Source organism: Equus przewalskii, chromosome 2 (genome assembly GCF_037783145.1).
Source record: "Equus przewalskii isolate Varuska chromosome 2, EquPr2, whole genome shotgun sequence".
Lineage (NCBI taxonomy): Eukaryota > Metazoa > Chordata > Mammalia > Perissodactyla > Equidae > Equus > Equus przewalskii.
The window spans coordinates 6,228,848-6,244,505 of record NC_091832.1 but is presented as its reverse complement, the minus strand read 5'-3'; the positions used below and the strand labels follow the sequence as shown (position 1 = coordinate 6,244,505).

Sequence of the window (15,658 nt, the reverse complement as noted above, 5' to 3'; positions counted from 1 at the left end):
TTGTGAGATTTCAGTTGTACATTTTTGTTAGTCATGTTGTGGGTACACCACTTCCCCCTCCGTACCCTCCCCCCACCCCCCCTTTTCCCTGGTAACCACCGATCAGATCTCCTTATCAATATGCTAATTTCCACCTATGAGTGGAGTCATATAGAGTTCGTCTTTCTCTGACTGACTTATTTCGCTTAACATAATGCCCTCGAGGTCCATCCACATTGTTGTGAATGGGCCAATTTCGTCTTTTTTTATGGCTGAGTAGTATTCCATTGTGTATATATACCACATCTTCTTTATCCAATCATCAGTTTCTGGGCATGTAGGCTGGTTCCACGTCTTGGCTATTGTAAATAATGCTGCGATGAACATAGGGGTGCAACGGACTCTTGAGATATCTGATATCAGGTTCTTAGGATAGATACCCAGTAATGGGATGGCTGGGTCATAGGGTATTTCTATTTTTAACTTTTTGAGAAATCTCCATACTGTTTTCCATAGTGGCTGTACCAGTTTGCATTCCCACCAACAGTGTATGAGGGTTCCTCTTTCTCCACAACCTCTCCAACATTTGTCGTTCTTGGTTTTGGATGTTTTTGCCAATCTAACGGGGGTAAGGTGATATCTTAGTGTAGTTTTGATTTGCATTTCCCTGATGATTAGCGATGATGAACATCTTTTCATGTGTCTATTGGCCATATTCATATCTTCTTTTGAGAAATGTCTGTTCATGTCCTCTGCCCATTTTTTGATCGGGTTGTTTGTTTTTTTGTTGTTAAGCAGTGTGAGTTCTTTGTATATTATGGAGATTAACCCTTTGTCGGATAAGTGGCTTGTAAATATTTTTTCCCAATTAGTGAGCTGTTTTTTTGTTTCAATCCTGTTTTCCCTTGCCTTGAAGAAGCTCTTTAGTCTGATGAAGTCCCATTTGTTTATTCTTTCTATTGTTTCCCTCAACTGAGGAGTTACAGTGTCCGAAAAGATTCTTTTGAAACTGATGTCAAAGAGTGTACTGCCTATATTCTCTTCCAAAAGACTTATTGTCTCAGGCCTAATCTTTAGGTCTTTGATCCATTTTGAGTTTATTTTGGTGTGTGGTGAAAAAGAATGGTCAATTTTCAATCTTTTGCATGTGGCTGTCCAGTTTTCCCAGCACCATTTGTTGAAGAGACTTTCTTTTCTCCATTGTAGGCCCTCTGCTCCTTTGTCGAAGATTAGCTGTCCATAGATGTGTGGTTTTATCTCTGGGCTTTCAATTCTGTTCCATTGATCTGTGGACCTGTTTTTGTACCAGTACCATGCTGTTTTGATCACTGTAGCTTTGTAGTATGTTTTGAAATCGGGGATTGTGATTCCGCCGGCTTTGTTTTTCTTGCTCAGGATTGCTTTAGCAATTCGCGGTCTTTTGTTGCCCCATATGAATTTTAGGATTGTTTGTTCAATTTCTGTGAAGAATGTTCTTGGGATTCTGATTGGGATAGCATTGAACCTGTATATTGCTTTAGGTAGTATGGACATTTTAACTATGTTTATTCTTCCAATCCATGTGCAAGGAATGTTTTTCCATCTCTTTATGTCATCGCCTATTTCTTTCAAGAAAGTCTTGTAGTTTTCATTGTATAGATCCTTCACTTCCTTGGTTAAGTTTATCCCAAGGTATTTTATTCTTTTCGTTGCGATTGTGAATGGGATAGAGTTCTTGAGTTCTTTTTCTGTTAGTTTATTGTTAGTGTATAGAAATGCTACTGATTTATGCACGTTAATTTTATACCCTGCTACTTTGCTGTAGTTGTTGATTATTTCTAATAGTTTTTCTGTGGATTCTTTGGGGTTTTCTATGTATAAGATCATGTCGTCTGCAAACAACGAGAGTTTTACTTCTTCGTTACCTATTTGGATTCCTTTTATTTCTTTTTCCTGCCGAATTGCTCTGGCCAGCACCTCCAGAACTATGTTGAATAGGAGTGGTGAAAGTGGGCACCCTTGTCTTGTTCCTGTCCTCAGAGGGATGGCTTTCAGCTTTTGTCCATTGAGTATGATGTTGGCTGTGGGTCTATCATATATGGCCTTTATTATGTTGAGGTACTTTCCTTCTATACCCATTTTACTGAGGGTTTTTATCATAAATGGGTGTTGGATCTTGTCGAATGCTTTCTCTGCATCTATTGAGATGATCATGTGGTTTTTGGTTTTCATTTTGTTGATGTAGTGTATCACGTTGATTGACTTGCGGATGTTGAACCATCCCTGTGTCCCTGGTATAAATCCCACTTGATCATGGTGTATAATCTTTTTGATGTATTGCTGTAATCGGTTAGCCAAAATTTTGTTGAGGATTTTTGCATCTATGTTCATCAGTGATATCGGCCTGTAGTTCTCCTTCTTTGTGTTGTCCTTGTCAGGTTTGGGGATCAGAGTGATGTTGGCTTCATAGAATGTGTTAGGGAGTTCTCCATCTTTCTCAATTTTCTGGAACAGTTTGAGGAGAATAGGTATTAAGTCTTCTTTGAATGTTTGGTAGAATTCTCCAGAGAAGCCGTCTGGTCCTGGACTCTTATTTTTGGGGAGGTTTTTGATTACCGTTTCTATTTCCTTACTTGTGATTGGTCTATTCAGATTCTCCATTTCTTCCTGATTCAGTTTGGGGAGATTGTAGGAGTCTAGGAATTTGTCCATTTCTTCCAGGTTGTTCAATTTGTTGGCATATAGTTTTTCATAGTATTCTCTTATGATCTCTTGTATTTCATTGGTATCTGTTGTGATTTCTCCTCTGTCATTCCTGATTTTATTAATTTGCGATTTCTCTCTTCTTTTCTTGGTGAGTCTGGCTAGGGGTTTGTCAATTTTGTTAATTCTTTCGAAGAACCAACTCTTTGTTTCATTGATCCTTTCTATTGTCTTTTTTGTTTCAATATCGTTTATTTCTGCTCTTATTTTTATTATTTCCCTCCTTCTACTGACTCTGGGCCTTGTTTGTTCTTCTTTTTCTAGTTCTGTTAGGTGTCGTTTGAGGTTGCTTACGTGAGCTTTTTCTTGTTTAGTGAGGTGAGCCTGTATTGCGATGAATTTCCCTCTTAGGACTGCTTTTGCTGCATCCCAAATGATTTGGTATGTCGTGTTCTCATTTTCATTTGTCTCCAGATAATATTTGATTTCTTCTTTAATTTCTTCAATGATCCATTGTTTGTTGAGAAGCGTGTTGTTTAGTCTCCACATTTTTGCACCTTTCTCTGCTTTTTTCTTGTAGTTGATTTCTAGTTTAATAGCGTTATGATCAGAAAAGATGCTTGATATTATTTCAACTCTCTTGTATTTATTGATGTTTGCTTTGGTTCCCAAAATATGGTCAATCCTTGAGAATGTTCCATGTGCACTTGAGAAGAATGTGTAACCTGCTGTTTTTGGATGAAGTGTTCTATATATATCTATTAAGTCCATCTGGTCTAATTTTTCATTTAATTCTATTATTTCCTTGTTGATTTTCTGTCTGGATGTTCTGTCCATTGGTGTTAATGGTGTGTTGAGGTCCCCTACTATTATTGTATTGTTGTTGATGTCTTCTTTTAGTTCTATTAAGAGTTGCTTTACAAATTTTGGTGCTCCTGTGTTGGGTGCGTATATATTTATAAGTGTTATGTCTTCTTGGTGGAGAGTCCCTTTTATCATTATATACTGTCCCTCTTTGTCTTTCTTTATCTGTTTTGCTTTGAAATCTACCTTGTCTGATATTAGTATAGCGACACCTGCTTTCTTTTGTTCATTATTAGCTTGGAGTATTGTTCTCCATCCCTTCACTCTGAGTCTGTGTTTGTCTTTGGGGCTGAGGTGTGTTTCCTGGAGGCAGCATATTGTTGGATCTTGTTCTTTGATCCATCCTGCCACTCTGTGTCTTTTGATTGGGGAGTTCAATCCATTTACATTTAGAGTGATTATTGAGACGTGGGGACCTACCACTACCATTTTGTGTCTTGTTTTCCGGTTTTCTTCAGTTTCCTTTGTTTCTCGTCCCATGGTTTAATCTGTTCTGATGTAGAGCTGCTACTCTCTGTTGTTGTCCTTCTACTTATCTCCTCTGCTCTTGGTTTTGTAGCCCCTTTCCTTTTTTGGATTTTTCAGGAATGAGGGTTTTCCTGAGGATTTCCTGAAGAGGAGGTTTTGTGGCAATGAACTCCCTTAATTTTTGTTTATCTGGGAAAGTTTTTATTTCTCCATCGTATTTGAAGGATATTTTCGCTGGGTAGAGAATTCTCGGCTGTAGGTTTTTGTCCTTCAGATTTTTGAATATATCATTCCACTCTCTTCTAGCCTGTAAAGTTTCTGCTGAGAAATCTGCTGATAGCCTGATGGGGGTTCCTTTGTAGGTTAGTTTCTTTTGCCTGGCTGTCCTTAATATTTTCTCCTTGTCGTTGACTTTTGCTAGCTTCACTACTATATGCCGTGGAGTTGGTCTTCTTGCATTGATAAAGTTTGGAGATCTATTGGCTTCTGTCACCTGAAGATCCATCTCCCTCACCAGATTTGGGAAGTTCTCAGCCATTATTTCTTTGAATAGGTTTTCTGCCCCTTTCTCCTTCTCTTCTCCCTCTGGTATACCTATAATCCTTACGTTGCATCTCCTAATTGTGTCTGATAATTCTCGGAGAGTTTCTTCATTTCTTTTAAGTCTTGCTTCTCTCTCCTCCTCTGCCTGCAACAATTCTATATTGCCATCTTCCAAATTGCTAATTCTTTCCTCCATATTATCGGCCCTACTGTTCAGAGCATCTAGATTTTTCTTAATCTCCTCTATTGTGTTCTTCATTTCCAATATTTCTGTTTGGTTCTTCTTTATCGTATCAAACTCTTTTGTGACATAGCTCCTGAACTCGTTGAGTTGTCGGTCAGAATTCTCTCTTAACTCAGTGAGTATTTTAATGATGGCTGTTTTGAAGTCATCATCATTTAGGTTATATATCTCATTTTCTTTGGGATTGTTTTCTGTGTATTTGTTACTTTCTTTCTGTTCTGGAGATTTAATGTATTTTTTCATATTGCTTGATGATGTTGATTTGTGCCTCCGCATGGAGATAGAGTTTAGTTGCTCCTTTCACTTGTTTCAGCTGCTGCGGTGGGGGGAGCAGCTGTTTATACTTCACCAACCAGGAACCCTGTCCGTAGTTGCTAACTGGGCCTGGGCCCCTCTTCGTAGCCACAGTGGCCCTTTGGATTCCCTCCTCTGCCGTGGGGGCCGTCACGGGGGGCTTCAGGCTGCAGGGGCCTACTGTTGTTGCCCACCTAGATGCGCTCTCTCCTTGGGGTCTGCAACGGTGTTATGGGCTTTTCCAGCGGCCAGGGGTGGGATCACTTATATTTGTCGCTCCGTTGCTGTCGGCACCCACCAAATCTCACTTGTCCTCTATGGGTCGCAGGAGAGCTATTGGCATCTTCTACAGTCTGTGGTTAGTACACCTAGCTATGCTGCTTTTGCCCTGGGGTCTTCCAGCCTTGTGGCTGGCGGCTGGGTGCCTTCTACTGGTGCTGTGCAGAGGCTTTCCCTAAGGCTTCTGTGAGCCTGTAGGGTTTCCCCCTAGGCTACTAAGCTGGGTCTCTGGAACTCTCTCCAGCCCCAGTCCTCTCCGAGATCTCCGGCAATCCCTAGCCTCACCGGGTGGGCAACGGCAGCTGGGGGTCGCCCCGTCCTCTGGGCTTCTCTCCGGGCCTCTGCCGGGAGCTCTGAATGCTCAGCGTGGCCCCTCTGCTACCGGCAGACAGAGAGTTTTGTCTGCTGCCTGGCGGAGCTCCGGCGCTTCCCCTCCGGGTCGCCGGACCCGCCTTTGAAAGTTCCCCGCCCCGGTCCTCTCCGAGATCTCCGGCAATCCCTAGTCCCACGGGGCGGGCAACAGCAGCTGGGGGACGCCCCGCCCTCTGGGCTTCTGTCCGAGCCTCTGCAATAAATTGTCTTTTAAACAAGGAATTCTCATAGTTGTTTTATTTTCAAGAGACTGAATAATTGATAGAATGTTCACAATAGCTACGGTTGATATTTCTGGGAAGACAGAGGCATGAAAAAATCCAGATGATATATTAATGACTGAAAAGAAATTGGCTTGAAATATTAAAGATATTATTGATAGTTTTAGTGATAGAACATAACTCACTCCAAAGGCCAAAGTTGAGAAAGTAATTCTAACTCTGATGGTACAAATATAGTTTAAAATGAGGTTGTGGTTTGGTTTTAAACAAAGTAATTTTAAGGTACACATTGCACATGATCTGATTTGCTAAGTTTCTCGTTTAGCTGACTTTCATGGAGCAAGTGCTTGATGCTTAGGCCCCCAAGTATGGTCCTCTGAGTATGTGGGGAAGGCAGACATAGTTTTTTCAAAATGCTGTGGAAGTCTACGGGAAGATATTATAATGAAGAAGGTAAATTTGAACTAGGATGGCTAGAATTGCCCGGCAGAAGAGTAGAGGGAGGGGCATTCTAGGCCTGTACCTGGGTACAGAGAGTTGAAAATACGTGGAGGTTTGATGAGTGGTTGTGCTGTGTGGGTGGAGGTGGGTTATTTTGCGTGTGCCTGGGGAGAGAGGCAGAGTCAGTAGTGTGTCGGGGTCAGGAGATGCAGCTGTAACAGGAGATTGGATCATGGTTTTGAAAAGCTGTGCTCAGGAGTTTGGAGCTATCCTACAGAATATGAATTTTAGCAAAAGATCATGTGGTTATATTGCACTTTGGATAGATCAGTCTGGTATATTTTCTAGTTGAATGGTGGAGAGACCAGAGGCCAGGAATCCCTGGGCAGCAGAGAGTAGTGTGGATAAGAAATGTTAAGTGCTGCAACAGGGCCAGTGAAAAGGAAGAGGAGCAGTCATATTTAAGAGCTACGACCAGTTGCATTTAGTTTACAGTTAAACTTTTCTTTAATTTAGACTAGTTTTGAATGTGAGTATTGACTTTGTATTATAACATCCTATTCATTTTATGTAAATGAAGAGCTTTTATGATAGACTGACGATAGATTTGCATTCTATAATCTGTTAAATGAAACCTATCTTTAAAACCCAACTTTGTTTTGTTTTTTCCATTTTTTAATTAAGGTGTCATTTACATACAGTAAAAGTCACCCTTTCAGTGCGTAGTTCTACAAGTTTTGGCAAACATATACAGTCATATGACTACCACCATAATCAAGATACAGAACAGTTCCGTCACCCCCACATTTCCTTGTTCACCTCTGTCGTCAACCCTTTCCCATACCCTCCAGCCCCTGGCAACCACCGATCTGTTTTCTGCCCTGTAGTTTTGTCTTTCCACAATATCATGTGAATAGAATAAAAAAGCCTTTGAGTTTGGCTTCTTTCATGTAGCATAATGCATTTGAGATTCATCTGTGTTACTGTGTGTATCAGTGGTTTGTTTCATTTTACTGCTGAGAGGTATTCCATTGTATGGATGTACCACAGTTTGTTTATGCATTCCTTGGTTGAGGCGTATTTGGATTGTTCCAGTTTGTTTTTTAATGGAAAATTATTTAAGTTAGCTTAAAATTTTAACTCAACAGGTGAAAACCCTGAGTGATATAAGAAATTAAAAGTTAAAAGTAAAAATTCTATCCATGTAATGATTACAACTGTGTGCCTGCTCATAAATGAGGACTACAAAAAGCAATACGGAAAAATGAACATAGGAAGCTTTCTGGAGTGTTGGGATTGTAGGTGATTAGCTTTTTCATTTTCTAGATTTCTATTTTAATTAAAATCCTTTTTTTGACATAATTTCAAACATACAGGAAAAAAGTACAAGAATAGTACAAGGAACTCCTATATACCTTGTACTCAGATTTACCAGTTGTTTACATTTTGCCCCATTTGCTTTATCATTTTTTCTCTGCGTGTATATATATATATATTTTTTTTTTCTGAAATATTTGAGAGAAAGTTGGAGACATTAATGTTCCTTTATCCCTGAATATTTCAGTGTGCTTTCTAAAAACAAGGACATTCTCTTACTTAACCACAGTATAGTTATCAAAGTAAGAAAATTTAACTCTTATACGATACTATTACCTAACCAAAGGACATATTCACAGTATGACAATTGTCCCAAAAAAATCTTTATAAAGATACTATAAGCTTTGTTTTTTCTCCTTGTCCAGAATCCAATCCAGGATCCTGAATGCATGTAGCTGTTAATGGCTCTTTAGTTTCCTTTAATCTGAAATAGTCACTCAGCCTTTCTTTGTATTTCTTTACTTTGACTTTTTTTTTAAAGGTATGCTTTTTTGGTGAGGAAGATTGGCCCTGAGCTAACATCTGTTGCCAATCTTTCTCTTTTTTTTTCTTTGTCCCCAAAATGCCACTACATAGTTGTGTATCCTAGTTGTAAGTCATTCTAGTTCTACGTAGGGTGTTGCCACATCACGGCTTGATGGATGGTGTGCAGGTCTATTCCTAGGATCCAAACGGGCGAACCCCAGACTGCCAAAGTGGAGCGCACGAGCTTAACTACCGTGCCGCCTGACGGCCCTGGCTGGACTTTTTTGAAGAGTGCAAGTACATTCTTTAAGAGTGGAATGTCCCTCAGTTTGTATTGCTGTTTCCTCATAATTAGATTCAGGTTATACTTTTTTTGCAGGAATACCACTGAAGTGATGTTGTGTCGTAGTGCATCGTGTCTGGAGGCACACGTTGGTTGTTCTATGTTGGTGATGCTTAGCTTTGATCATCTGATGAAGGTGATAGCTGCCGTATTTTCCTCTGAAAAGTTACTGTTTTTTCTTTGTAGTTATAAGTAATTTGTGTGAAATGCTTTGAGATTATGTAAATATCCTGTTCTTCATCAGAGTTTTACCCATTATCCATTCATTTTAGCATCCATCAATGATTTTTTTCTAACTTCATCATTCCTTATATTTAAGTGGCATTCTGCTGTAAGAGTTCCTCTTCTCCCCCATTTTTAAATATATCCATATCTATCTACCTATTTATCTATTAATAGATATATATCTAAATAAATAAACATCAATAAATATATCAGAGGCCAGCCCGGTGGCACAGCAGTTAAGTGCACATGTTCCACTTTGGCGGCCCAGGGTTTCACCGGTTCAGATCCCAGGTGCGGACATGCCACTGCTTGGCAAGCCATTCTGTGGTAGGCGTCCCACATATAAAATAAAGGCAGATGGGCACGGATGTTAGCTCCGGGCCAGTCTTCTTCAGCAAAAAGAGGAGGATTGGCAGCAGATGTTAGCTCAGGGCTAATCTTCCTCAAAAAAAAAAGAAAGAAAAGTAAAATAAGGCTTACTTGAGCATAAGCACTGCAATACTGTAACAATCGACCTGATAACCAAGATGGCTGCTAAGTGACTAAGGGCAGGTAGTGTATACAGCATGGATACACTGGACAAAGGGATGATTCATGTCCCAGCTGGGGTAGAGGGCTGGTGTGAGATTTCATCACACTAGTCAGAATGGTGCAGCAATTTAAAATTTATGAATTGTTTCTTTTTAGAATTATCCATTTAATATTTTCAGACAGGGGTTGACCGCAGGTAACAAACTTCGGATGAGGAGGGACCACTGTATTAACTTTTTTCTAATCTAGATGAAAAGTTGGGTAATCATTAGCTTGATGAGCTTTTCAAAACAAGCAAGATAGATATCTGTGACCTGCGGGAACTTGTCTGAACTCTGCCCATAAAGTATCGAGGACTTTGTACACTGAAAAGTGCTGCTAGTATCAGTTATTGTTTTATCATAAGTGATTAAGAAGTAGCAAGCTTGGAGAAGGGCCCAGTGATGATTAAAAGCTGAAAAGCTGGACCATTAATGAGATGAAATTGGCTTGTGGAGGGCTAGTTGTGGCCACTTGATTTTAGGTCACTTATGCAGACTTTTTTCTGAGAAGATGGTATGGTATACCATGGATAATTCAGCTCTAAATAGAACAGGAAAAAATTAGGACTTAGGTAAGGGAGAATTCAATGTAATTTCAGTTCCATTCAATCGCTATTTTCTGAATACCTATTGTGTGCCAAGAATTGGGGATATACAGATTATTTTTTTTAAAAAGATATGGTATCTGTTCTTGAGAATCTGGCATTTCATAGGGTTTCACAGAGAAGGAATTTCCTGGCCTGGATCTTGAAGGGTAAAGTGGAGTTTGCTGAGACAGAGGTCTCCAAACACAGGGAGCAGCAATGGTAAAGGCATGGAAGCGTGAAGGAGCATGCCGTGCTCCGAGAACTGCGCAGATTTCAGCATGGCGAAAGCTTAGGTTCCGTTCCTTGTTTGTGATATTAATATGATTCTTCTGGTAGGCTCACTTTTCGACTTTTTAGACTTTCATACCCACCCTTTTACCCTCAGTCTCAGCTGATCACTTTGCTTTATACGTTGTTGAAAAAATAGAAGCCATTAGATTTAAACTCCCTCATTTTCCATGCTGAGACCTATAGACCTATCTAGAATTGCACCCATCTGATCCTCTTTCTTTCCTTCAGTCTCCTCCTCTTCCTATCACAGGCCGCTAGATCTCGTCTCATCTCCTGTTGTCGCCTTCTCATGACTTCTCTCCTCTCTCCTTTCCCCAGTTCATCACCATCATCAGGCAAGCATGCTCCTATGTGTTTATCTTAAAACAAAAACAAACTTTCCTTGATATCACACTCCCCTCCAGAGACCACTCCATTTCACTGTTCCCGTAAAAGCAGTGTCTCAGAAGAGCGACTCTTGTCTCTATTTTCTTCTCCTTTTCACTCCCTAATTCACTATTGTCTGACTTCTACTTTCCAACACTTCCGTATAATTGCTTTTGTCAAAGTCACCTTACTTACCATGTTTCCAAACCCAGCAGGTACTTGACCTTTGGCAGCATTTCTTTCCTGGCTTCTTTCTCCTTCTCAGTCTCTGTAACATCATTCTCTACTGATTTTCCTCTTGCATCACTGGCTGCTGCTTCCCCTTCTCTCGCAGACCTCTAAATAAGGAGTTCCATAGGGTGTTGTCCTAGGCTCTTTTCTTTCTCTTTCGTCCCCTCAAGGTGAGCTTGTCAGTTCTCATGGATTCAAATACTTTGATTATGCTGATGATTACCCCCATTTTATCTCCAGCCCAAACCTCTCTGAGCTCCAGACGCTCATATCCAACTGCATTCTTGTCTCACAAACATCTCATCCTTAATGTCCCTAAAACGGAGCTTTGGTCCTCTCTACTCCCACTAGGTTCTTCCTTTTATCAATAAATGGCACTACCATTCCCTCAGTTATGCGGGCCAAATGCCTGACTCATCCTTGCCCTTTCACCTCCCCTTAGATCTCCCTCATTCCCAGCAGTAAGGCCCATGGATTCTATCTCCAAAATGTGTTTTGAATCCACTTCCTTTCCTCCCTCTCCACAGGCAGACTAGTCCCGACCATCGTCGCTTCTTACCTGGACTGCTCGGCAGCCTCCTCAGGAGCGCCTCCGCTCCATTCTTGCACTGCCTGCCCCGACTTCATTCTGCACACTGTTGTAAGAATTATCACAAATCAAACTGCTTCCCCTCCCTATTTAATCACTTCTGTGGCTTCCCAGATTCCCTACTTTGGCCTGCAGGATCTGGTACCCGCACAGTTCTCCGGTTTCATTTCTTGTCACTGTCCCCCAACTTATTGTACTCTATTGACGCTGGTTTTGTTTTACTTTCTTTTAACATACCAGGCTCTTTTCTCAGGATCTTTGCAATTTTCTCTTTGAATGGCCATCTCCTTTTCTTCCTTTAACTGGGTCTTAGCTTAAATTTACCTGCTCAGAGACATCATCCCTTGACTGCCCTACCTAAAGTACCTTCCTCTTTCTGTTTGCTTTCTAATACGTACAGTGATTTTGTCTGTTTCCTTCTTCTTCTCCTCCACTGGAAGAATGTAAACTCGATGAGGACAGGGTCTGGGTCTGACTTGTTTACCGTCATACTCTCAGTTCCTCCAACAATGCTGGTTATGCAGCAAGCACTTATTAAGTGTTTATGAAATGATAGAAAAAAGGGAAAGGAGAAATGGATGGGACAGGAAGGGAGAAAGAAAAAAGACACAGAAGGAAGGAGAGAGGATAGGGAAAGAAAGAAGAGAAGGGGGAAGGGGAAGGAAAAAAGAAAGAAATGCTCACTGAGCAGCTGCTGTGTGCTCGACTCCTTCAGATATATTCTTCCGCTGTTGCTCCACTCTTGGTCCCAGCCATCACCAGCATGCTTGTGGTATGTCAGAGGAATTACTTAACATGCTAAGGTGCTCTCATCTTCCTCAGGCCCCTCGAGTTTCTGTCTGTATCTAATACTTAAGGCTCTGGAGCGCTTAGCAGTCATGGTTGTCATTTTTTACCATGGACCAGGGTCTCTGCTAAGTGCTTTACACACAGGATTCCACGTAATTATGCAAAGTCATTGCCACTCTTTACCTTCTTCCCTGCCTCCCCACCAGAGGTGTGCAGAGGTGAAGTAGCTTGCTCAGAATCATGTAGCTAGCGAGTGGAGGAAGCCCTTGGGATTCCAAACCAGGTTTTTGTGGCTGTGCAGACTGTGTTCCTTCTGCTACATTAGGCCATGTATGTATGGTTGTTCCCTAAGTGTCAATCAACTAATAAGCAGATCGTTGTTAAATTCATATCTTATATCATAGGTAAAAAATAAACCTCAAGTCCAACCTCTGCTTACTCCCTACTTCTTATAACTCTGTTCTAATCACCATCATCTCCGGCCTGGATTCCTGCAGGAGCCTCTTCACTGGTCTCCCTGCCTCCCCACTTGCCTTCTCACAGCCCATTTCCCAGCTGGCAGGCAGATTTATTTTCCAAAACAAGTAAATTGAACCATGCTACTTTCCAGCTTATACCCTACGGTTCTTCTTGTACTTAAAATGAAACCCAGACTCCTAACCGTGACCTATAAGCCCCTCATTATCTTGCCCCGCGTGTTTCTGTGACCTTAGAACCTTCTCCTCTGCCCTGCTCCAGCCGTACTGGCCTCCTTAAGCTCTTTCTACCTCAAGTTCTTTATACTGGAAGCACAGAACTGGCTTCCCCACCTAAATCTTTACAGGGCTGGCTCATTTGCATAATTCAAGACCTAATTTAAATATCACCTCCTCAGAGAGGGCTATCTTGCCAGGCTTTCTAAAATAGAACACCCAACACACATAAATATACTTTCTCTATATCCCCTTAACCTGCCTTATTTTCTTCATAGTAACTATCTTCTTTATTTCTTTTCTTGTGCATTCCCCTCACCCTGGAGTAGCTTTGTGAGGGTAGGTTCTTTGGTTTACCATATTTTCAAGGACAATGCCCAGCACCTGGTGAGCATTGGATATTTGTTGAAAAAATGAGAAGAAAAGCTTAATTGTTTTATGGGTTAATAACAATTTCCTTTGGGTACAAGTCACAATGTCTCTGTTGTTAGGGCTTTTGAAAATTACTGCTGTATAAATGTTGAAAAACCTAGTCCCTGTATGACTCCGTGGATTGTAGTTGATTCTTTTCTTTCCCCAGTTATTTTGGAACTCATCAAATTGAGGCTGCACCAACCAGCTCTGCAGTCGATGGATTTAAGGCCAATCTTGTCTTTAAGGAGATTGAGAAGAAGCTTGAAGAGGTAAGTAGTATTTACGTAAAACGCTACCAGGAGGACCCTAGGCTAGAGGAAGCAGATACAGATTTCAGATGTTGCCATGAAGTGGCACAAGTTGAAAATGTACATTGTATTGTCAGGTATTAAGTGTATTTTAGATTTCTGCGTGTCTGTTACGGCTTCCTGTAAGTCTGGTAAGAGTGCGTTTCAGAAATGTAGAAATCTCCAGATTTGAGTTACATAAAGAACTGTAGTAAAATGCTGTTAAAATCGTAACTTCAGAGGAAAGATTAACGCTTATCACTCTTTTCTCTGACTCTCTTTGTCAAAGAGATGATAATTATGGACAAAGTTCATTTATGTAAAGGGATTCTAATTTATTTTGATGCAGTCTCCTTCTGAATTAAAAAGATCTTACTTAGAACCATTCGAAAGAATGATATTTAAAGTGGGCCTTTAAAGTTACCTAATATCAAAACTCCTTTTAAAAGGAAATCTTTTGTGCTTGATTTTTTTCAAAGTAGTTTTTAATTTGTTTTTTCTTGTGGTAAAAACGATGCTAATTTAAAAACAATTCACACTGTACAGAGACATATAAAAAAAGAAAAAATGGGGCCTGCCCGGTGGCACAGGGCTTAAGTTCGCACGTTTCCCTTCTCAGCAGCCCGGGGTTCGCCAGTTCGGATCCCGGGTGCGGACATGGCACCGCTTGGCAAACGCCATGCTATGGCAGGCGTCCCGCATATAAAGTAGAGGAAGATGGGCATGGATGTTAGCTCAGGGCCAGTCTCCCTCAGCAAAAAGAGGAGGATTGGCAGTAGTTAGCTCAGGGCTAATCTTCCTCAAAAAACAAAACAAAACACAACAACAACAAAATAAATCTCCTGAAATTCCATTACTTAGAGTTCACTAAATTGTTAACAGTGGTTGACATTCTTTCAGATATCTCTCTGTGTAATATGAATGTACAGTTTTACATAACAAGGATCATACATTACATGTTGAGTTTTAAAAATTATATGTATATGCAGATCTATTTTTATGTACAATAATTAGTTCTTGATAGATAATAATCATACTAAGGCAATCTAACAGTAACTCTTTCTCCAAACAGAGAGTTATTCTCTTCGGCAAAACTAAATATTTACTTCATTGTTTCAAACCTAAAGGCATCTTGGGATTTCATTATTGATTTTAATTTGAAGACCAACAAGGCACAGTTACAGCCACTGTCACGCAGTTCTGGTCACACGTCTATTAAGCTGATCAAAGAGGGCTGAAATAAGGGAAAGGATTCAGAACATTTAAGCTGTGCGTTTCAGTCGTGTTAGAGCCGCAGTGTGAAAGGCAGACATTGTGCAGGTCTTGTAAGTCCCGTGTTGTAGCACAAAGGACTGCTTAACATCTAAGGTGATTGCTCTGTGCGTGGGAAAACAGCTAACGTGACTGATGTCTCTTGACAAAGGACCCTGCATTTCTAAGATTTTCATACTGGTCAACAACCTTCTTGAGGTAGAGAGGGCCAAGGTCGACAGTTCCGGGCAGGCAGGCACTGGCCCGGGAGCTGCATACCTGTCCTGCTCCATCTTGGGCTACACCTGTGTGGGACTACCTGTTGTTTTATAGCCTGCTTTTTTCTCTTGACAGAATGTTCCATGCTCATAAGTGTAAATCCTTACCATAAGTTTTAATGACCACATGGTATGCATTTGAATGTATGTATCATAACCTATTTAGCTAGCCTCCTATGATGAACATCAGGTTGTATTTAAATTTGGCAAGTACAATAGAAGTATAATAAATTTCCTTTTGTACTCATCTTTAAGTACTTTATGCCATGATCACCTTGGCATAAGCAATTAAAAGAGGATATTGTTGGGTCGTTGGATGTGTATGTTTTGCATTTTGATATTTATTGCCAAACTATCCACCAAAAAGAGGGTACTAATTTACAAACTTAGCATCAATTCTTGAGTGACTTTTTTCATCACACCTTCTCCAGTGCTATGTTGGCTGGTTTTAAAAAATTGTTTGCCAATCTAGTAGGAAAAAATATCTCATTATTGTTTTTTAAATTTCTTTCAT

General features: G+C 40.5%; 1 protein-coding gene across 3 annotated transcripts in view; it reads left to right on the top strand.

The window, feature by feature from the left end:
* Positions 1-15,658, top strand: part of SCP2 (sterol carrier protein 2) — a 136,783-nt gene that overhangs the window by 103,044 nt on the left and 18,081 nt on the right. For all 3 annotated transcript variants that reach the window (XM_070609594.1, XM_070609593.1, XM_070609595.1), the window contains one exon: positions 13,495-13,597. In XM_070609594.1, coding sequence (XP_070465695.1) covers positions 13,495-13,597 — 103 coding nt within the window. The remainder of the gene's footprint in view (positions 1-13,494; positions 13,598-15,658) is intronic.